This window comes from Pithys albifrons, chromosome 5 (genome assembly GCF_047495875.1).
Source record: "Pithys albifrons albifrons isolate INPA30051 chromosome 5, PitAlb_v1, whole genome shotgun sequence".
NCBI lineage: Eukaryota > Metazoa > Chordata > Aves > Passeriformes > Thamnophilidae > Pithys > Pithys albifrons.
In genome coordinates this window covers 19,582,633-19,599,795 of record NC_092462.1, presented here as the reverse complement: position 1 = coordinate 19,599,795, position 17,163 = coordinate 19,582,633, and the positions used below count along the sequence as shown (strand labels likewise).

Below are 17,163 nucleotides of genomic sequence, written 5' to 3'. Positions count from 1 at the left end.
CTAGACACCAGAAGCGACATACAGAAGGAAAGTTACTTGAAAGAACTCCTTAAAGAACTGCCTGAGGCTCATTACTGCCTTCTGAAGTATCTGTGCCAGTTCCTGATAAAGGTTGCTGATCATCATGTAGAGAACAAAATGAACCTTTGCAATCTTGCCACGGTATTTGGACCAAACTGCTTTCAGTAAGTTGGGGTTTTTACTTTTCCCCGTATGCTGACAGAGAGTCTAGTGGGGCAGATGGTCAGAAATGCAGCTCAGAACTCTGATTTTGTCAGGGTGATCAGATGGAGGCAATGACCAGGGTTCTGTGTTAACACTGCTAAAGCTATTGTTTGAGCAGAATGGGTGTTGAGTTGTTTTCCCATTTCCTCTCGCTGTTTTGCTAAACTGTTGGTCAGTTTTGTGTTGCTGCATTGGTAGCAGAGCAGGAGTATAACAGTGAAAGACCTTCAGACTGTTTAAGTGCAAGGAGACCTGTGCTCATACAGATTACTCCCTTTGCCATCAGCTAATACAAATTATTCTCTGCAGAAGGCTTTGACAAAGGATACCTGGGGGAAAAGGAGTCCTGTGGCACCCAGAGGCTATGTAGTCTCTAGAGATGGGTACTGGATCCTGTCTGCAAGTGTGGCCTTGTGATCTGCTGTCTGTCCTCAGATGCTGATGATTCTGAGTTCTTTGTCCTGGTGTATTCAGAAACTGCTCTGGAGCTTATGGGGATCCAGTGGTCTCTTCAGGCTCCTTACTGGACTCACTAGTTCTACTGGGTTCTTTCACTGGGCGCAGTTCCTGGGGGCTTGTGCTGAAGGTGTGTTTCACATCCTAGTGCAGCGTGGCAGCAGTAGCCAGAGCAGTTACTTCCAGGTGCACGAACACACTGAGTGAAAAGGTTTCATTTAGTGAGTCAGGTCTGTGATGCAGCATTAGCACCTTCACCCCAGTCTTGTCTGCAGTGAACCCACTGCCTGGCATTCAAGATCTAAGACATGGGAGGCATGTAGGCAGTTTAGTTTATTCATCAGTCTTGAAAGATGTGTGATCTCACCAAGAGACAAGTGTCTCAATGTTGGATTTGTATTGATCTTTGTAAAATTTCTCTCTGGAATAACACTGGGTTGCCTAGTAAGACTTAGATTAGATAATTTCCTAATGAGACTGTCTCTCCAGTCTTCCTCTGCAAGCAGTGGAAAGAAGTAGATTTCTTTTAAGACAAGTAAGTGAAACTGAGTTCCTTGTAATATATTGAGCCTAGGCTAGATGCTGCCTGCTGGCTTTTTAAGGAGCGTACCTTTTCCATTGACTAGGAAGAGAACATGAAGAAATGAGACATTTAAACTGAAGTTTGCCCTAGAGACTACACTGCTGCCCTATCTTAAGATGTTGCTGGTGGATGATGAAGGTGAATTTCAGGATTAAAGCATTTGCTGTGGTAGTATAAAAAGATAAAGTATATTTTGAAAATAATTGTTTTCCTCTCCAAAAGAAAGAATACTCAAAAGACAATAGTGTATGTGGGAATACATGGATATCAGAGTTACCAGAAGCACAGTATTGCAAATTTCTGACAAGGAAAAGCAAAACAATCTCTTTAAAATTGTATTTTTATGGACAGTTTGGGGATTTCTGTCTAAATGTATCAGTAGAGTTTATAACAAACAAAATAAATTGGAAGAATTTGAGTTCAGTGGCTGAATCTCTCTGACTCAAGCTCCCAAGTGGCTATTAGAATAATTTTTAGTTTACTCATTGCTTCTTTCAAGAAAGTTTGCAAATTAGCTCCACATAGTTTTTGGTGCAGAATGCAGAGAGTTGCAGTTTGGAATTGCAATATTAAACCAAAGCATACATCTTAAAGCTGTATAGTTGTTGCCACAACTATCTCTGCTCCTAAGATGGCATAGAAGAAATATAACAGTTTTTGTAGGGCACAGGGATTGTACCATAGAAAGGTAAGGAGGTGGAATCACGTTGTTCTGTTGCAGAAGACTGAGAAAAACAGAGTTTGCTGGAGGTGAAAACCCAGGGACTCTTGTAGCTGTGTATGAGTGTAACCAGCCCAGCAGGTGTGACACATGTGGAAGTGCTCATGTGGGAAAAGAGGCAGTGAAAGCAAGGCTTGACACAACAAATAGCTAGTGCATTTTCTAAAGACCCTAATTGGTCAGAATTATGGATGTAGATGTTTATTTAAACTGGTAATTCAGCTTTGTGTTTCATCAGATATTGGTCTTTTTAAGGCAGTTCAGGGTTGTCCCAACACAACAATTGTGCGCAACAGTTCAAATACCCTTTTCTCCTGTGTTAATGTATGAAGTCTGAAATTGCTGGAACTGTGACCATCTGTACCAACAAAGATTTGATAGGGGGAGGAAAGAACTTGCAGCACTAAACTTTGGACATTGGGCTTCGCCAGCTGGTTGGCCAATCTTCCAGAGAGGTACTTAGAATGCAGTTCAGAGCTCTGGAGTAAGGCAGGCTGCCTGAAGCCTGCTGGGCAAGGGCTGCCTCACCACTGGCTGCAGGCAACCCCAGGAGAGAGGAGCTGCAGAAATCAAGTATCAGCAGGTGGCTGAGGCGAGCACTCCTCTTACTTTGTGTTGTTTGTTCCGAACGGTATATAGAGTGTTCTTCCACAACAAGGAAAGAAAGTTTAGCATCCATCTTGTCAGCAATTACACTGCTTAAGCAGGAAGAGCTGAGATTTTTCTGTCAGAAATTCACACTTATGTCTAAAATTAATGTTGAAGTCTATGCAGTTAAGGCAGGCACAGTGTCAGAGAAGATAAAGCCCATCTGCTGAGAGTGAAGGGTTACCTCTTGTGAGGTATTTTTAGTGACATTTTAGTTATTTAAGGATATTATCTCCTACTCCATAAGTGAAACTGTTTAACAATTGAATAAATCATGCGGTATGTTGAATAAATCATGCAAAATTAAATCTTGCTGTTTGGCCACTTTCCAGACATGTAGACTTCATTTTAATTATCTGAATTTCATTCTGTTTCTCTACATCGTGTAGAAAAACATATAATGTAATGTCTCTCATCTCCTAAACTTTCAACCCTTACTGCTTTTATCTTATCCGCTACTTCCCCTGCTTCCTTACTGGCTCTTTGACAGATTGCACTGGTGCTTTTCTAATGAGAGGTTATCTTCTGCTTTCTATAGTTCTAATGAACAGAAGAAGGGAAAAAATGTCTGTTTGCATTCCCTGTAATGAAGTGTGATGTAAGATACAGGAAAACGTAAAGGGCAAGGTCAAACAACTCCACAAAAGATTTGAGATTTAATTCGCTGTTTTCTTCCAACTTAGATTGTTCAGATTTATTGTGATGGAAAGCAAAGGTCAAGTATATTGAGAAATACAGCCCTTGAGGAACAATGAGCATGAAGGTACATAAATAGTTGTCTGTTCTGTCACTGGGCTAATCTGTGTAGAGTATTAACACTTGCAGTGTGGTTACTTCTGGAGGAAGTTATTGTCCATGACCTCAATTTCAGCTCCTGTAGAGACACAGCCTTGGTTAGGGCTGGCTGAATGGTCCCTACTCAGCTCTCACAGCTTATGCTGGAGAGAACCAAATGGGTTTTTTCTCCTCCTCTCTCTTCTCTTGGAGCTGGGTGTCATAGACGTTGCTGCACTCATCCTGTCCTTTGGTTGGGATTGTAAGACATGAGGTCTACCGGTAAGAGTAAGCAGAGGATCCATTTGCACCCATTTTTTGCTGCTCTCTCTCAAAGAATGGTCTGTATGTGTGGCCTCCATCATTCAAGCCCTCACTAACTTGATTGTGCTTCATTCCAACAGAGATTAAGTGTGTTGTGAGAGACTGATTGCTCCATCCCCTCAGAAGTGGCTGGCAAGTGGAGGTATCCAGTTAAAGACAGAGTTAGGTGCATTATGTATGTATGTTACAGAAGTTACCTGAAGAGTTGTACAAGAAAGGATTAGGTATGGAGGAAAGGTATATCATCTTTAGAGACAGAGAAAATGGGAGATATCTGTAGGTATTTCAGGGATGCTGACCTTGTAAGAATTAAAATCTAATTGGAAGTTACACGTGAATGTCTTGCCTTGGTTTTTTGCAGCTTTGGAACCTACACAGGTTGGGTGCAGGAAGCTGAAATGAAAGCAGGGGTGGTGAACTAGAATGCCTCAGAGAGTAATATTGGCCTGTGAAATATTATGTGAATGGACTTTGTTTTCAGGCAGTGCAGTCCCAATCCTAGATCAGTCTTAAAAACAAATGTACATCCCAGGGTCAAGGTCAAACTGAGTACTGAAAATTGTTATTTAAACATTCATTATTGCAAATTGGAGCATGCAGTCATAACCTTTCTTACAGGTTTATATAGATTTTAAATACTGTATTTTCCACAAGGGTAAAGGAGTTGTTTTCCTTAAGAATTCAGTATGCTACACCCTATGATGCCAGTTTAAAGCATAAAACATAATATAGGAAGACCATAAATGTTCTCATACATAATCATATACTACTGAATGCTTACCTCCTCTTTGGGAATTGCATAAAGGACTATATTGCCAAGGTTTTCTGAGATATATTTTTGTGTTTTCTTCTGGTTTTTTTCTGTTGTATTTAGGTTTGTCATTTAGAGTCCACTGAATGGTCTATATGTAAAATGAACAGAATGAAAATGATTGCTAAAGATACTTTCCTCTCTTTGTAAATGGAGAGGTGTTCTGGACAAATTCCATCACTGTTTCATAGTGAATGCCCACTCCTTAAAGTTTCTCTTTTATAATCTGCCCTGTGTCAGGTGTTATGATATTTGCTATTTCATCTCTTGAATGAAATAGGGATTATTTCAGTAGGCAATGCTGTGTTGTTTTGGTTTTGTGTTGGGATTTGGTTGGTTCGTTGGTTTGTTTGTTTTTTGACTAAAAAAATAAGTTACTGCTGTGCATTGAAAATGTTCTTCTAATCTTGCCTGAGGATGTGCAATAAAGCATATACACAGAATGTAAGTGGAAGACCAGTTTCACGGAAAGAACTACAATCACCGAATATCCTGAGTTGGAAGAGTTCCATGAGGATCATTAGTTCAACTCCTGCCTCCACACAGGGCAAACTAAAAGTTACACTGCATCCTGAGTACTGGCAGCCCTTGGGAGTATTACCACTTCCCTGGGGGCCTTGTTTTGGTGCTCAGCCATCCTCTTAGTGAACAACGTTTTCCTAATAGTCACAAAACAAAATGGTGTTTGAGCTCAGTAATGCAGCTCAAATACAATTCCAAGGGGTGTTTTTGAAGAGCCACTGCTAGAGATGTTTGGAGATGAGAGCCATGTACTTTGAGAGTGGACATTTGGCTGTGGACTGCCCTTTGTCCCACTTTGGGGAGATTGCACTCCCTAAGGTGCCTACTGTCACTGTAATTTTGTGTTAAAAATGAAGCTTTGCTGAAGTTAAAGATTTTGCATGTAAATGAAGCCAGTCCACTCTAACTGCTCTGTGTTACCTGAAGTTTGTGTTATGCATCTGCTGCAAAGAATGGAGATAGAATGGAGGTACTAAGTTGGTTTAGGCTCCTAAATCTGATGATGCAGAAAATAATCAGAACACATTTTAACAGGCAGACAGGTAGATGCCTCAGAATTGACTCTCCGGTACCTCAGAAGCTAAAATACTGCTGTAAAATCTCAGTAGTGACATCTGTCATTGCATTTTATTCAGACCAGTGAGACATAAGCCTGTAAATGATGCAGAGCATGTAAATGAATCATACAGATGGAGATGAACACCTGTCTCAAGTTAGTGTTGCTGTATCTTTAGGTACCTGTTAGGGCTTGATCTTGCAGCAATCTGTAGACATGAATATGGGCCTGTTTTCAGCTGCACCAGTTTGTGGTAGGACAAATCACCTTCATCAGTTGAAGTGTGAGGATGAATTGTGAGCAGGAGGTCACATCTGTTACAGTCATAATATCTGTCTAGAGGGTAAGAATAGATTATCTGAAATTGTAACTTCCAAAGGTTACAGCAGTTCTGCTCTCAGAACCTTCAGCTGGGCTTGTTGAGGAACTCAGGGCATCTGAGGTACTAACAAAAACCTTTTGTGAGGGCTGGAGAAGCAAAAAACCCATGAAGTATTCCCTCTCCTTTGAGTCTCTTCATTGCTGACAGTATTCCCTAGAGGAATGGTAAGGTGACTTTGTGGAGCTCCTCTACAAATGGTACTGTACAAACAGAAGTCGGAGTCAGAGCATATATAGCCCGCAGGGGCTGGAGAGTAGGATTGCGGTGCTGTCATTCCATGCAAGCTACTTCTGCAAAGCCACTTAGGGAAATTGCAATGTGCATCCTTCATGTCAGGGCGGGGTCAAACATGCTAGGAATTCCTAATGAGATGGACCGTTTCACATGGAAATCGCTGGTTCTTAGTTGTGACAGGGAGCTGTCAGCGGTTTTGCCTGGGGAAATCAGTTCAGAGATCTCAAATCAGCTCATTAGAGACAGATGACTACATCCCACGTCCTTCTGGCCCCTGTTTCTGCTAGAAGCAAGTTTCCAGGTGTGGTGGATGGTGACAGAGCCTGGTAGTCATTCCTGTCTCGTGCAGAAATGTTTCTATGTGTTACTGCACCACTCTCAGTAGAGTCTGGAGATTCGCTATCCCATAAGTCCACCCTGCATTTAGCCTGTTACAGCTTATTTACAGAGACTCTGAGATAAATTCCTTCAACTAATGCGTGAAGTGCAAGTAATTCTTTCACAGTGAGTTAATCTGACCCCAGGTCACTTTAGTTCTGAGTAAAATTTGTGACATAAAGCCTTGATGTGGCTGAACCCATTTGAAACTGGCTTTCCTGAGCATCACTGTGGATGAGACTTGCATTTGGTCTGGGAGAACACAAAGAACATGTGCGCATGGGTCTGCATGGGCAGGAGCTGCATGGAGCTGCAGTGGGTGGGCCAGGGCCAGGCATGCTTTTAGGGCATTGTGCAGAAATGTGAAATGCTATTGGGTATCACATTTTGAAATGAAGAGCTAACAACTTGATCCTATTCCCAAGATACGTTTTAAAAATTACTGCTTTTTCAGCTTTGAAGCAGCTTCACCAATAATTTCAGTCTTTAATATCCAGTAAAACTTAGGGTACTAATGCACCTTTGTCCTTGGCCCTTCTTAACTGAATCAGACAGTGTTAATGCTGGTGCCTCGTTTAGACAAAGTGTGTTTTTGCCAAATCCTTAATATGTGTTGAACCACTGTGCTTTGCACACAGATCATTGAGAGCATCTGTCTGGGAAGGGCAAGGTGTCCAAGAAATTGGCAGGGGTCACCAGAGAATTTGCTTTACCTTTACCTATGCTATTTATCTGTCCATGACTTTGCAAGCTACTGTGATAGCTCAGTGGGAGTTTTCCAGCTCAAATCTCTAAGATGGACCTGAACTTACCAATGGCTTTTCTTTTAGAAATAACCACAGAAATTGCCTGTTTATGCCTCCTTTCTAGAAAATGTGTTTCTGGTAGTAAAGCTTATGTTTCTGGTGCTAGTACTGAAGTAGTTCCTACGAATGTGGCTATAAGGGGATCAAGTCCTGCTGTTGAGGATTTTGTGTCTGGAGTAAATTGCGTGCCTAACTCTTAAAGCAACACAATTGTAATGTCTAATTAACGTGAAAATAGACATACAAAATCCATGACTATGAACACAGTTTTGCTGAGATGTTTTAATAGGATCCTCACAAAAGAACATGAGGAATTTGCAAGGAGTAGGGTGTACATCAGGAAAGTGATAGTGTGAGAGAATACTTGCTCATAGGACTGGGTTTTTCTAGTCAGTTGAAGTGACATTTATGTGTGTCATGGCTTTTCAGAATAAGAAGAGCTAAAGTAAGATACTGATATTTTACATACTTTTTCAGAAAAGTCTAGCCAGACTGGTGGATCATGCAGTGTGGCAACAGATGGAGTTTATAGTCAGGGTGGTGCATGCTTATAATAAAAACTTCTTATCTGCAGCTCAGCATATATTTATTGCAAGGAAAATGTCACCATGGAGAACTCAAAGAGTATAATAGTCCTTCCCGTGATGGAGGTCTAATAACAGCAATTAAAGGAAAAATAAATGAGAAACTTTGTAAATTATGCCTGTTTAAGTGGTAGAGAGATGGCAGGAAGTAAAATGTATTGCATTGGCATTAAAAGAAATTAATTCATGCAGTTTTGCTTAGTTACAGAGAGAGGTGGTAAAAAAGACTAAAGCCATGAGCTTTAGCCTTGTGTTCTGTTTATGTATCTTTCCATACACATACAGAATTGTTGAGAATAAGATGTTGGACTTTTCACAGATTTGATTTAATAAAGTTTAACTGACAAGGTCATGTGGGGAAGGGAGGGCAGGAAAGCCATGGGATTGTCCAGAAATGAAATACTGTTTGTGTCCTTTCAGGAAACCATATAGACTGGCCTACTTTTCAGCCAGGTGGAGTTTTTTGGTGTTAGCTCTTCTGAGTAGGGAGGTGTTGGCTCTAGTTCCCGGCAGATGCAGTTTAGGGAAAGGTTCTGCTAGCTGGAGTCTTTGACTTGTGCATGCTCTAGTGCATTTTCAGTCCTTTTCGTGGGAATGAGGTTCATAGGGATGCCAGGCTCATTTAAGTTGTGCCTTTTTTTAGAGAAATAAATGAGGAAGGTAGGTCAGGATTTGCCAGAGCCAGCAAGCAAACAAGCTTTGCACCATACCAGCTCTGGAGCACATAATTGGCATTGGAAGAGGGTTTCCTTAAATCAAGAAAGTTGCATGGGCCTATTGCTTACATATAGTTACTTCAGGTCAGTTACTGAATTTAAGTGAGTATATGACATTCTCTGAAGTGAATTGACCTGAGCATACATGCACATCCATCAATAGAAGTTGTCCTATTTGTTCTTTATTTAGTCTGAGGCCACGTTCCACCACAGTGAAATCAATCGGCTGAGACTGACACATTTTACAGTTGCCAATGTTCTGCAGTTCAAAATAGTTTGATCTTTTAAAATTCATTCCTGCTACTATGGTGTGTATTAAATGTTGAAGTGATAGCAATAACAATCCTCTTCTGGAGATCCGCTGCAGTGGGATCCTCTCCCTGTTGACATGTAGATGTACTGCAGAGAATAAAATACTGAGAAGGATCAGTAGCATGCAGACCATACAGAAAAGCACTTTTTGATGGTAAATTTCTGGGAGCATCTGTTTTCATAATCTTCTTGTTGAAATGCACATCTGGCACCAATAAAGTACAACTACAGTTTTGCAGTAGGTAATTATTTGTAACTTTTGATTCACCGGTTTTAGTAAACAATGGTTTTCTTTCAAGTCACATCCCTGTAAAATAGCTCAGATGAAATTTGTATAACTTTTGGGGGTTTGGGTTGTTTTCCTCTTATATAACCACTAGTTGTCCTCAGCCAAAAGATACTTGAAACATTTTTTTTTCTGGTGTTCTCTGATTCTTTCCTTTAAATATTTTCTGTGTTTCTTTACTCCTGATCTGCAGTCTGCCACTTTATAAGGTCCTCAGAAAATTTGTATCCATGCAGCCACTCTGTGACTTATTGAAAGGAGAGTGTGTCTGCTGGAAGTACTATACAATAAGAAACACTGGATGATTGGAGAAGTACTTTAAATGCTGAAGAAGATTCTTCATAGCTCTTTATTTGCATTAAAACAGAATTTAGGTCAGTTTTGGGCAGCAAAGTCCAATAAAAAGTACAGGAAGTCTATATTCCACCAGATGATCACTAGATGCTTCAATAAGTTGTATGCTCTGTTGTGTTTGTTTTATTACATGAGAGAATTGTGTGAAACACATAAGAAAGGCAAAGGAGCAAAGACTGGAATACAGCACTTCTTCCAAATTGGTATCTTGCTTTTTTTCATTTCTGTGTGCCTTTAAGGTCTGTGGCAAGCAATTCCTGGCTGCAAAGGGGCCTATTTCAAGAGACCAAAAATCTGCTTCTTCAACTGCCAAGTAGTTGGTTATTCTCCCAGAAAGTGGAAGTGAGGAACCATTTTTTGTATGAATCTCTCAAGCTGTTCTGCAGAAGGCAGCCTCCATCTCCATGTTTTAAAAAGTCCTTTGAGTTATGAGCCTCCTTTCAAAAGAAATGCCAACTCGAAAATTAGATTTAAAAATCTGGTGTACAGCATTGGGTCATTTGAATGCAAAGATTTTCCTTAGCTTTTAGTGTTTTGCTTAGAATGTGGATTTTCTTAATTTTTTCACTCATGCTGTGATAACCTTTGAGTTTATCACAAACCAGAGCACCTGAATGCCTCATGCTGTCTGTGTTGCACTCATGAAACCCAACTTACAGCAGGGTTGGTGGTGCCCCATTTCGTGGTTGTCTCAGTTAGGTCTCTACCTAGATTCTGTGGAGTGGGTAGTTTGGCCAGCAGGTATGATATTTAATATCGGCAATTGTTACCAACAAGGGCGGTCCTATGGTGTAGTGGAGAGCACTCCGGACTCCAAATCCCAAGGACCTGAGTTTGAGTCTCAGTGGGGACCGTCCCCTGACAGTTCAATGCCTCCCTGCCATCCCATCCCGTCAGATCTCGGATGCTCAACAGAGTCAGCCCCAGTTAGTACCGGGTGCTGTGACAGTCCCGAGGACTTCACTGCCCCTGTCCAAGCTCGGTCGGCCGTGGCAGATGGACCTCAGGACTTAAATGGTGGGGCCAGTTCTGCACACGCTGAGCTTCACCTAAAAAATCCACTGTGCAGGCTGGAAGGGCACACCCACGTGGGGAGAGCCCTGCCCAAGTCTTCGTTCGCGAAGTCTGGCCATACATACAAGTTACCAACATAGACACTGTCTTCCTTTCCAAGACAGAATTTCCTGTGCCTGCTAGCCAGCCTGTACCCACAACTGAAATGTTACACAGACTCTGTGCTGGAACTTCTGTATGTTGAGTCCCTATAACACTGTGCTTTATCTTCTGTCCAATTTTAGCGTACGCTCTGGATTTGAAGGTATAAAAGAACAGGAGATCTGCAACAAGATAATGACAAAAATGCTGGAAAATTACAGTACCTTGTTTGAACTGGAAGCCTTGAAGAAGGATGAAGAGAAGCCTGTATGTGAAGAGCTAGCAAGAATAATTTTGGTAAAAGTGAGTATCTCTAGTATTTCATTTTTTTACAGCAAATTGATAATTCGTGCCTTCCCTAGGTAGGGTTTTACCCACTGATAAAATGACGTTAGCTTTTGCTGGCTGAAATGGAAGTTGTCAGAAAATAAGTTATAAAAATACAGTGTCTTTGACCTTGACAAACCAAGAACTTTGGTGTGAGCCCAGGTACTGCCATTCAGATGAAATCAGCTGAAAACATATCTGCTTTTGCAGTGTATCACAGGAGGATCTGCTGAGTCTGTACAGCTCAGACCCAGCTGCCTTTAGTAGGGTTGCTGGTTTTCTTAGGTGGTGAATCAATGAGGAATTATTAAGATGTGTTTAGTTGTCTTTTAGCTGTTACTAACATTCACCTAAAATGCTTCTGTGGAAGGAGGTTGAATGACTTGGTAGCCTTCTAGTGTCCTCCCTAATTTAGGTTACTGAAGTCACAGAAACTTCTGGGTAATGGAAATGGTCTGCCTGGCAGATGAAATTGATGTTTTGGAGCTGATGGTCACTTCAACAACAAAAACAGGTAAAGAACTTATCTCTAAAAAAAGAGCCCAGAAGAAGGGCTTCAGATACACCTTCTCCTTCCATCCTCACCCAGTTGCAAAAGTCAAGATGGTCTTTCACTTACGAGTAATTTGAAATGCACGAAAGTGGAAATCTGAGAGATCTCCCACAGCTGTTCAGAGATAGGAGCTATCAAAGTAAGTGGTGACAACCAGAATTACTCCAACAAAGTATTCTAAAAGATACACTCACATGAGATGGAAAGTGTTGCCCATCTCTTTGCCTCAGGAGACAGGTGTTTGCTTGAGAGGAAAGAGCTGTGCCTGAAACACAAGGCCTTGCACTCTGTTTGCATCCCTGGGTCTTGATTATTTTCCAAATTCAATTGGCAGTCAACTGCAAAAATTTGAGCTTGTTCCTTGCCCATCTAACTTGGGAGGGGAGTTTTCTATTTAAATCAAGGCCAATACTCAAACACAAGAAATACAATCATCCAACTTTATGATACTAAGAAGTTCTCACTGAAATTTAAGAGGTGGCTCTATGATAGGATGCTTTATACCATTCTCCAAGGTTACATGTTTTGTATTCTGGCAGATACCCCCTGTCCTTGCCAATTTGTATAATAAAATACAGATGGTGCACTTGAAGAGAAATCCAGGTGGTAATAAATAAGATTCAGTAGACAAAAAAATGATTGCCGGTTTAATGCATGAGCCATTATGTATAATAGAAGCCACGTGATGACAGTGGTTTAAAAAAAAAAGGAAAAGACATCAAAAATTACATTGAACAGTGCACTTCTCTCCTTGCTCTAGTATGCCTTTCTAGCTTGCTGCATTACAAAATTAGCCCTGCTTTTTCTTCTCTCTTTGTCATGTCTTCAGACCTTTGGTGCTGAAATCTCAACTGCAAAAACAGGAATGTACATGTAGTTAGTGTCTGAAGATACTGTAAGGATATTATTTCTCCCTGCAGTCTTGGGCTATTCTTGAGCTGGTTTAGGTCCCTGTCACTTCACATCATCCATTCTTAATAATCTTTGACGTTGATATCAACCTTAAGTCATTAATTTAGAGCAAATACCCCAAAAGGGGGTAGTAGTGGCTCATGCTATCCCATCCCAAGATGGGAATGTCATGTCTCAGTCGTGTTTACCATCTTCCCAAACTTTAATGACTCCTGACACTTAGGATTTTTCCACACTTTGGTCATAAAGTCAGTGGATTTTTAAAAGCAGGAAATATGGCTCTTTTAAAAGGAAAACAAGAATGTGAATAAGTAAATAAATTCATGAAAGCATCAAGCTTTGATTTGAGCACTGTATTGGAAGGGAAAAACAGCTCCAGTGGAGCAAGTTGCATCTTGTCTGCTGTGTTGATTGTAGCCAGGGAAATCCGTGATGCTACAGACTTCCAGAAGGAGCAAGAGCATTTCAATCAGGTACAGACTGCAGCAGCTTAAAGAAAATGTTTTATGGAAGCCAGAAGCCAATAAATGTTAAAGATGGGGAAAAAGAGGTGTTACTCTCTAGGGCTGCCTGTAGTTGAACTACCATTCTTGCTGTATAAGAGGAGGCAAAGAAACACCTTCATCCCCATTATATTTCTTCTTTCAGAGGCTGCTCAGTCATTGGAAAAGACAAGTTGTGCTGGGTAAAAGGATTTCTTAGCTTGCTTGCTCAGTGGATCCTGTTTCAGAAAGTAAAGGAGATTGAAATCTCTGCAAGTTGTTTTCCAGTTCCTGCTTTGTTCCCAAGGCTGTTAAGCCTCCTCTTGTTCATTGCTCAGGCATATGGTAGTATTAGAAATGATGGAGAATGTTTCTTTGGAAATATCTACATTAAAACAAGTGCAATTTTAGCAAAATAGAAAATTTATCTTAGAAGATTTTCTATTTCAATGAGAAATAGAACTGTCAGGTTCCTGATGCCCTGCCTGGAAGGATTTCATTAGTTTCTCATTCCACCTAATAGAAAGAGGTACATATGATAATCCAGGTTGGTGTCCAGCAGGTGGAAGTATAACATGAACTTTGTTCAGAAATGTATATATATTTGGAAATGCCTTATCGTAAAAGAATTAAAGGGGTTGGTTGTTGTTTTTTTTTAAATTCCTAAGAAATTTGGAGTTTGCTGGGGTTTACAGGTCTCATTTACAGATGGCTATTGCTACAGTTCTTAAGACTTTGATCCAAGCTTCACTTTAATTTCCTCACCCAGTGCAGAGTCTGTAAGAGTCCCAGTCTGTTGATCAATAAGCTCTGCTAGTTAGAAAGAAATGGATGAAGGAATTGAATATTCTGATTACGCGTTTGCTCTATATTAATATTTTCAGGATCATAAATAGCTGTTTTTTATTGGGCAGTGTTGTGTGTGAACAGTTAGTTTTCTGACAGTCTATATACAGTGGTGTGCATTTTCACATTATAAGTGTCAGGGTATTGTAATAAAACATAGTTTATGTTTTGCTTTGGAATAGAATTTCTGCTGTGTGTCAGTATGGTCCTGATAGATTTTTGTGGCTCTGAACTGAGTGATATGTAATGGAAAATTAGTCAGTCATGAGCTGCAGTATTTCCAATTTTCTGACATTCTTGAATAAATAGGTGTACAAAACCTACAGTAACAACAGAAATAATAATTTTGAATGAGGACTTTTCATTTACAAAGATCTTAAATTGCTCCTTAAACTGCAGCTACATACAGTCCTATATATTGTATAGCTAGCCAGTGGTGTATTGTTACAACTGGAATTAAGTGGGACCTTGGAATAAGTGTGATTAGGCTTCTCTAATGATCAAACATAGGCAGTGAAGAAAATTTTTATTTAGTTCAAGTGGCAAGGGAAATCTGGGCAGGCAAACTATTGTGAGACTCACTCTTGGGAGATTTCTGGAATTACCCCTTCCACTGGTTTCAAGTGAAACATGTCATCTTCAATAGCATGTTTTTTAGTTTTTTAGTAATGTCTTCCAATAAGGCATACAACTTGTTAACTAGTCATGCAGGCTTACAAGATTTTTTTTCTATTGTTTTTTCACCTTTTCACTCTGATGCCATCTTGATAGAGCACTTCTAGTTCTAAGAACCAGTCAGCTTACAGCATATAAGTGTTTGCACTGGAACACAAGCACTGGCATGAAGAGGATGAAATGCTGTTCCTGGTTTGATTACATATTTGGGACAGGAATGCAAAAGGCTTTTCTCATTCTTTCCCTGCTATGTGTTAGAATACATAGCCATAGCCCTGTCACCTAATGCAGAACGGAAGGCAAGTACATGTAGAAAATTAATATTATAACATTAAAATTGAACTAAAATTGAATTTATAGAGTCAACTAAAATTATAAATGCACAGTTTTATCATTGTGAGTATATTGTAGCTACATTCTGATGACCTCTGAACAGGGAGATTTCAATCCCTAAAGAGCTGCAGAAATTGGTCTCTTGGTGGTTTTTGCAAAAACTAATAGTTTTGAAACAACCCTTTTATTTTAGATACAACCAACTTCTTGCATTTTTTTCCTATTTATTCCCAGTCTTCTAACAAAAGCTTCCACTTCAGTTGGGAGGATTAGTTGGTAGAGTAAGTTCTTTGTACTTAAAATGGCAGCAAAAGGACATGCACTGTGTTCTGCAACCTGCTGTTAGATTTCTATCAGGCAGGCAATCCACTGCATGTGGCTGCACCTGCTGGTGCTGGGGGGTGCAGAGTGGGTGGTGCCCAACCCAGCCAGACATTTTTTTATGTCAAGGAGAGTGCTCCAGCTGACTTGGGCAGTACTGTCTTAAAGTGGAGTGCTTGTCTGCTCCTTCCGGTTGGACACTCAGAGCAGATCATTCAGTTCATGGTGGGATTTGAACCTTTCATTCCTGAGGAGAGGTGGGAAAGGTAAGATAAGTCAAAGAGTTCTCCACATGGGCTTGGTTGTGCTTCCTTTGCAGTCAGTTGTAAAGCTCCCCCTCCACGGAAAGCACACAGCATTTCAGCTTATTTTCCGAGATAAGTAAAACAAGATCTTCACTCCTCAGTGTTTCTTTTCCTTCCTCAGCTGTTTCCACCTTAGCATGAGGATCTAACCCCTTGACAAAATCGGGGAGAAACTCCTGAGAACTCAGCAACTCAGTGACTGAGTGGGCTCCTTCTAAATAAGTCCCCCTTTCCTGTCACCTCAGAGCAGACACAAGAGCAGTCCCTCATTTACGTCAGGAAAAAAGGCATCCGTTTCTAATCCATGTTACACTGCCCTGGCTAAGCCTGCAGGGTCTAGATAGTTTCCTTTGTTCTTCTTTCATGTCTGGGACTATTTTAGCATTGTGTTAATGGTCAGCTTTCAGTACTGGATTAATTCTTTCCCATCTGGAAACAGCAGGAACCAATCTCCTTTGGAGATCCTTTTTGAAGACCTCAATGAACATTTCTGTTTTGTGCAGTATCCCCTTTTTTGGGCAAATCATGCCCATTTGCTCCTGTCTGGGCTAGGGAGCCCCCAAGGGTGGGAGTGGGTCCACATGGGGAATGTGGAGATGGATGGGAAGTGCATGAGAGGGAGCACCTGTGGAAGTCTGTCTGCAGTTTTCTGATTAGTATTTATTCAGCTAGAATTCACTTTGCAGTTGTCCACCAGTGAGCAGATGGGCATGTTTATAATAAGGGTATATAGTGATTCAACCAGAATGACATTTGAAGATGTGAGCTAATAGGAAATGAGCAATACGAGCTTTGTAGGTGAAAGTTTATAAAAGCCTCCAAACCCTTCACCTCTACCAGATTCAGTCTGGAGTGAGGAGAATGGTTATGTTTAGGTTGTGATTCATAAAGGCAGCTGAAAATAAAACCCTGAACAATTCCTTGTATAATTTTGGAAGAGCTTTCCAAACAGCTCTGCTGTTTTTGACAACTCTGTATATGTATTATGAAAACAAAATGTTTCTGCTCTTGAAATTCATTAAAGCATTCACAAGATCATAAATCTTTCACTTGTGGTATTACTAAGTGCAATCCTTAATATTTACACAAATATGTTAATGCTGTACTCTATAAAATAATAAATTATTATGATGATACTTCTTTAGCTAGAATTTCACTGGTAATATTTTCATTTTAACACATTATGAGAGTAAATTTGCCAAGATTTAGGAGATATAAAGGAAACACAGCACATAACAAATGTCTCCCTCCTGCTGTGTATGTTTCTAGTGTACTATAAATTTTTTGAATACAACTGACAAATTTTGCAGTTGAGATGCTCAGGAAGTTTGTTTTCGCTCTCTCACAGCTTATTCTTGAAATAAATGCTCATTGATACTGTCATTGTCCCTTGATAATACCACACAGCTGAAATACAGAGAAAATAAGAGCCATATGTGTATGTGTGGCCTGGTCTGTACTTGCACATATTTTATTTGATATGTTTTTCATTCATTTTCTATTCCTGTTCTGGGCTTATTTGAGGGAGTTCTGTTTGGGTTTTTTTGTTATGGGGTTTTGTGGAGTTTTTTGTTTTGGGGGT

General features: G+C 40.3%; 1 protein-coding gene across 6 annotated transcripts in view; it reads left to right on the top strand.

Moving 5' to 3' along the window:
• Positions 1-17,163, top strand: part of FAM13A (family with sequence similarity 13 member A) — a 146,857-nt gene that overhangs the window by 32,558 nt on the left and 97,136 nt on the right. For 5 of the 6 annotated variants that reach the window (XM_071555835.1, XM_071555837.1, XM_071555836.1 and 2 more), the window contains exons 4-5: positions 5-185; positions 10,971-11,130. In XM_071555835.1, the coding sequence (XP_071411936.1) occupies positions 5-185; positions 10,971-11,130 (341 nt within the window). The remainder of the gene's footprint in view (positions 1-4; positions 186-10,970; positions 11,131-17,163) is intronic. The other variant, XM_071555838.1, reaches the window with a different exon arrangement.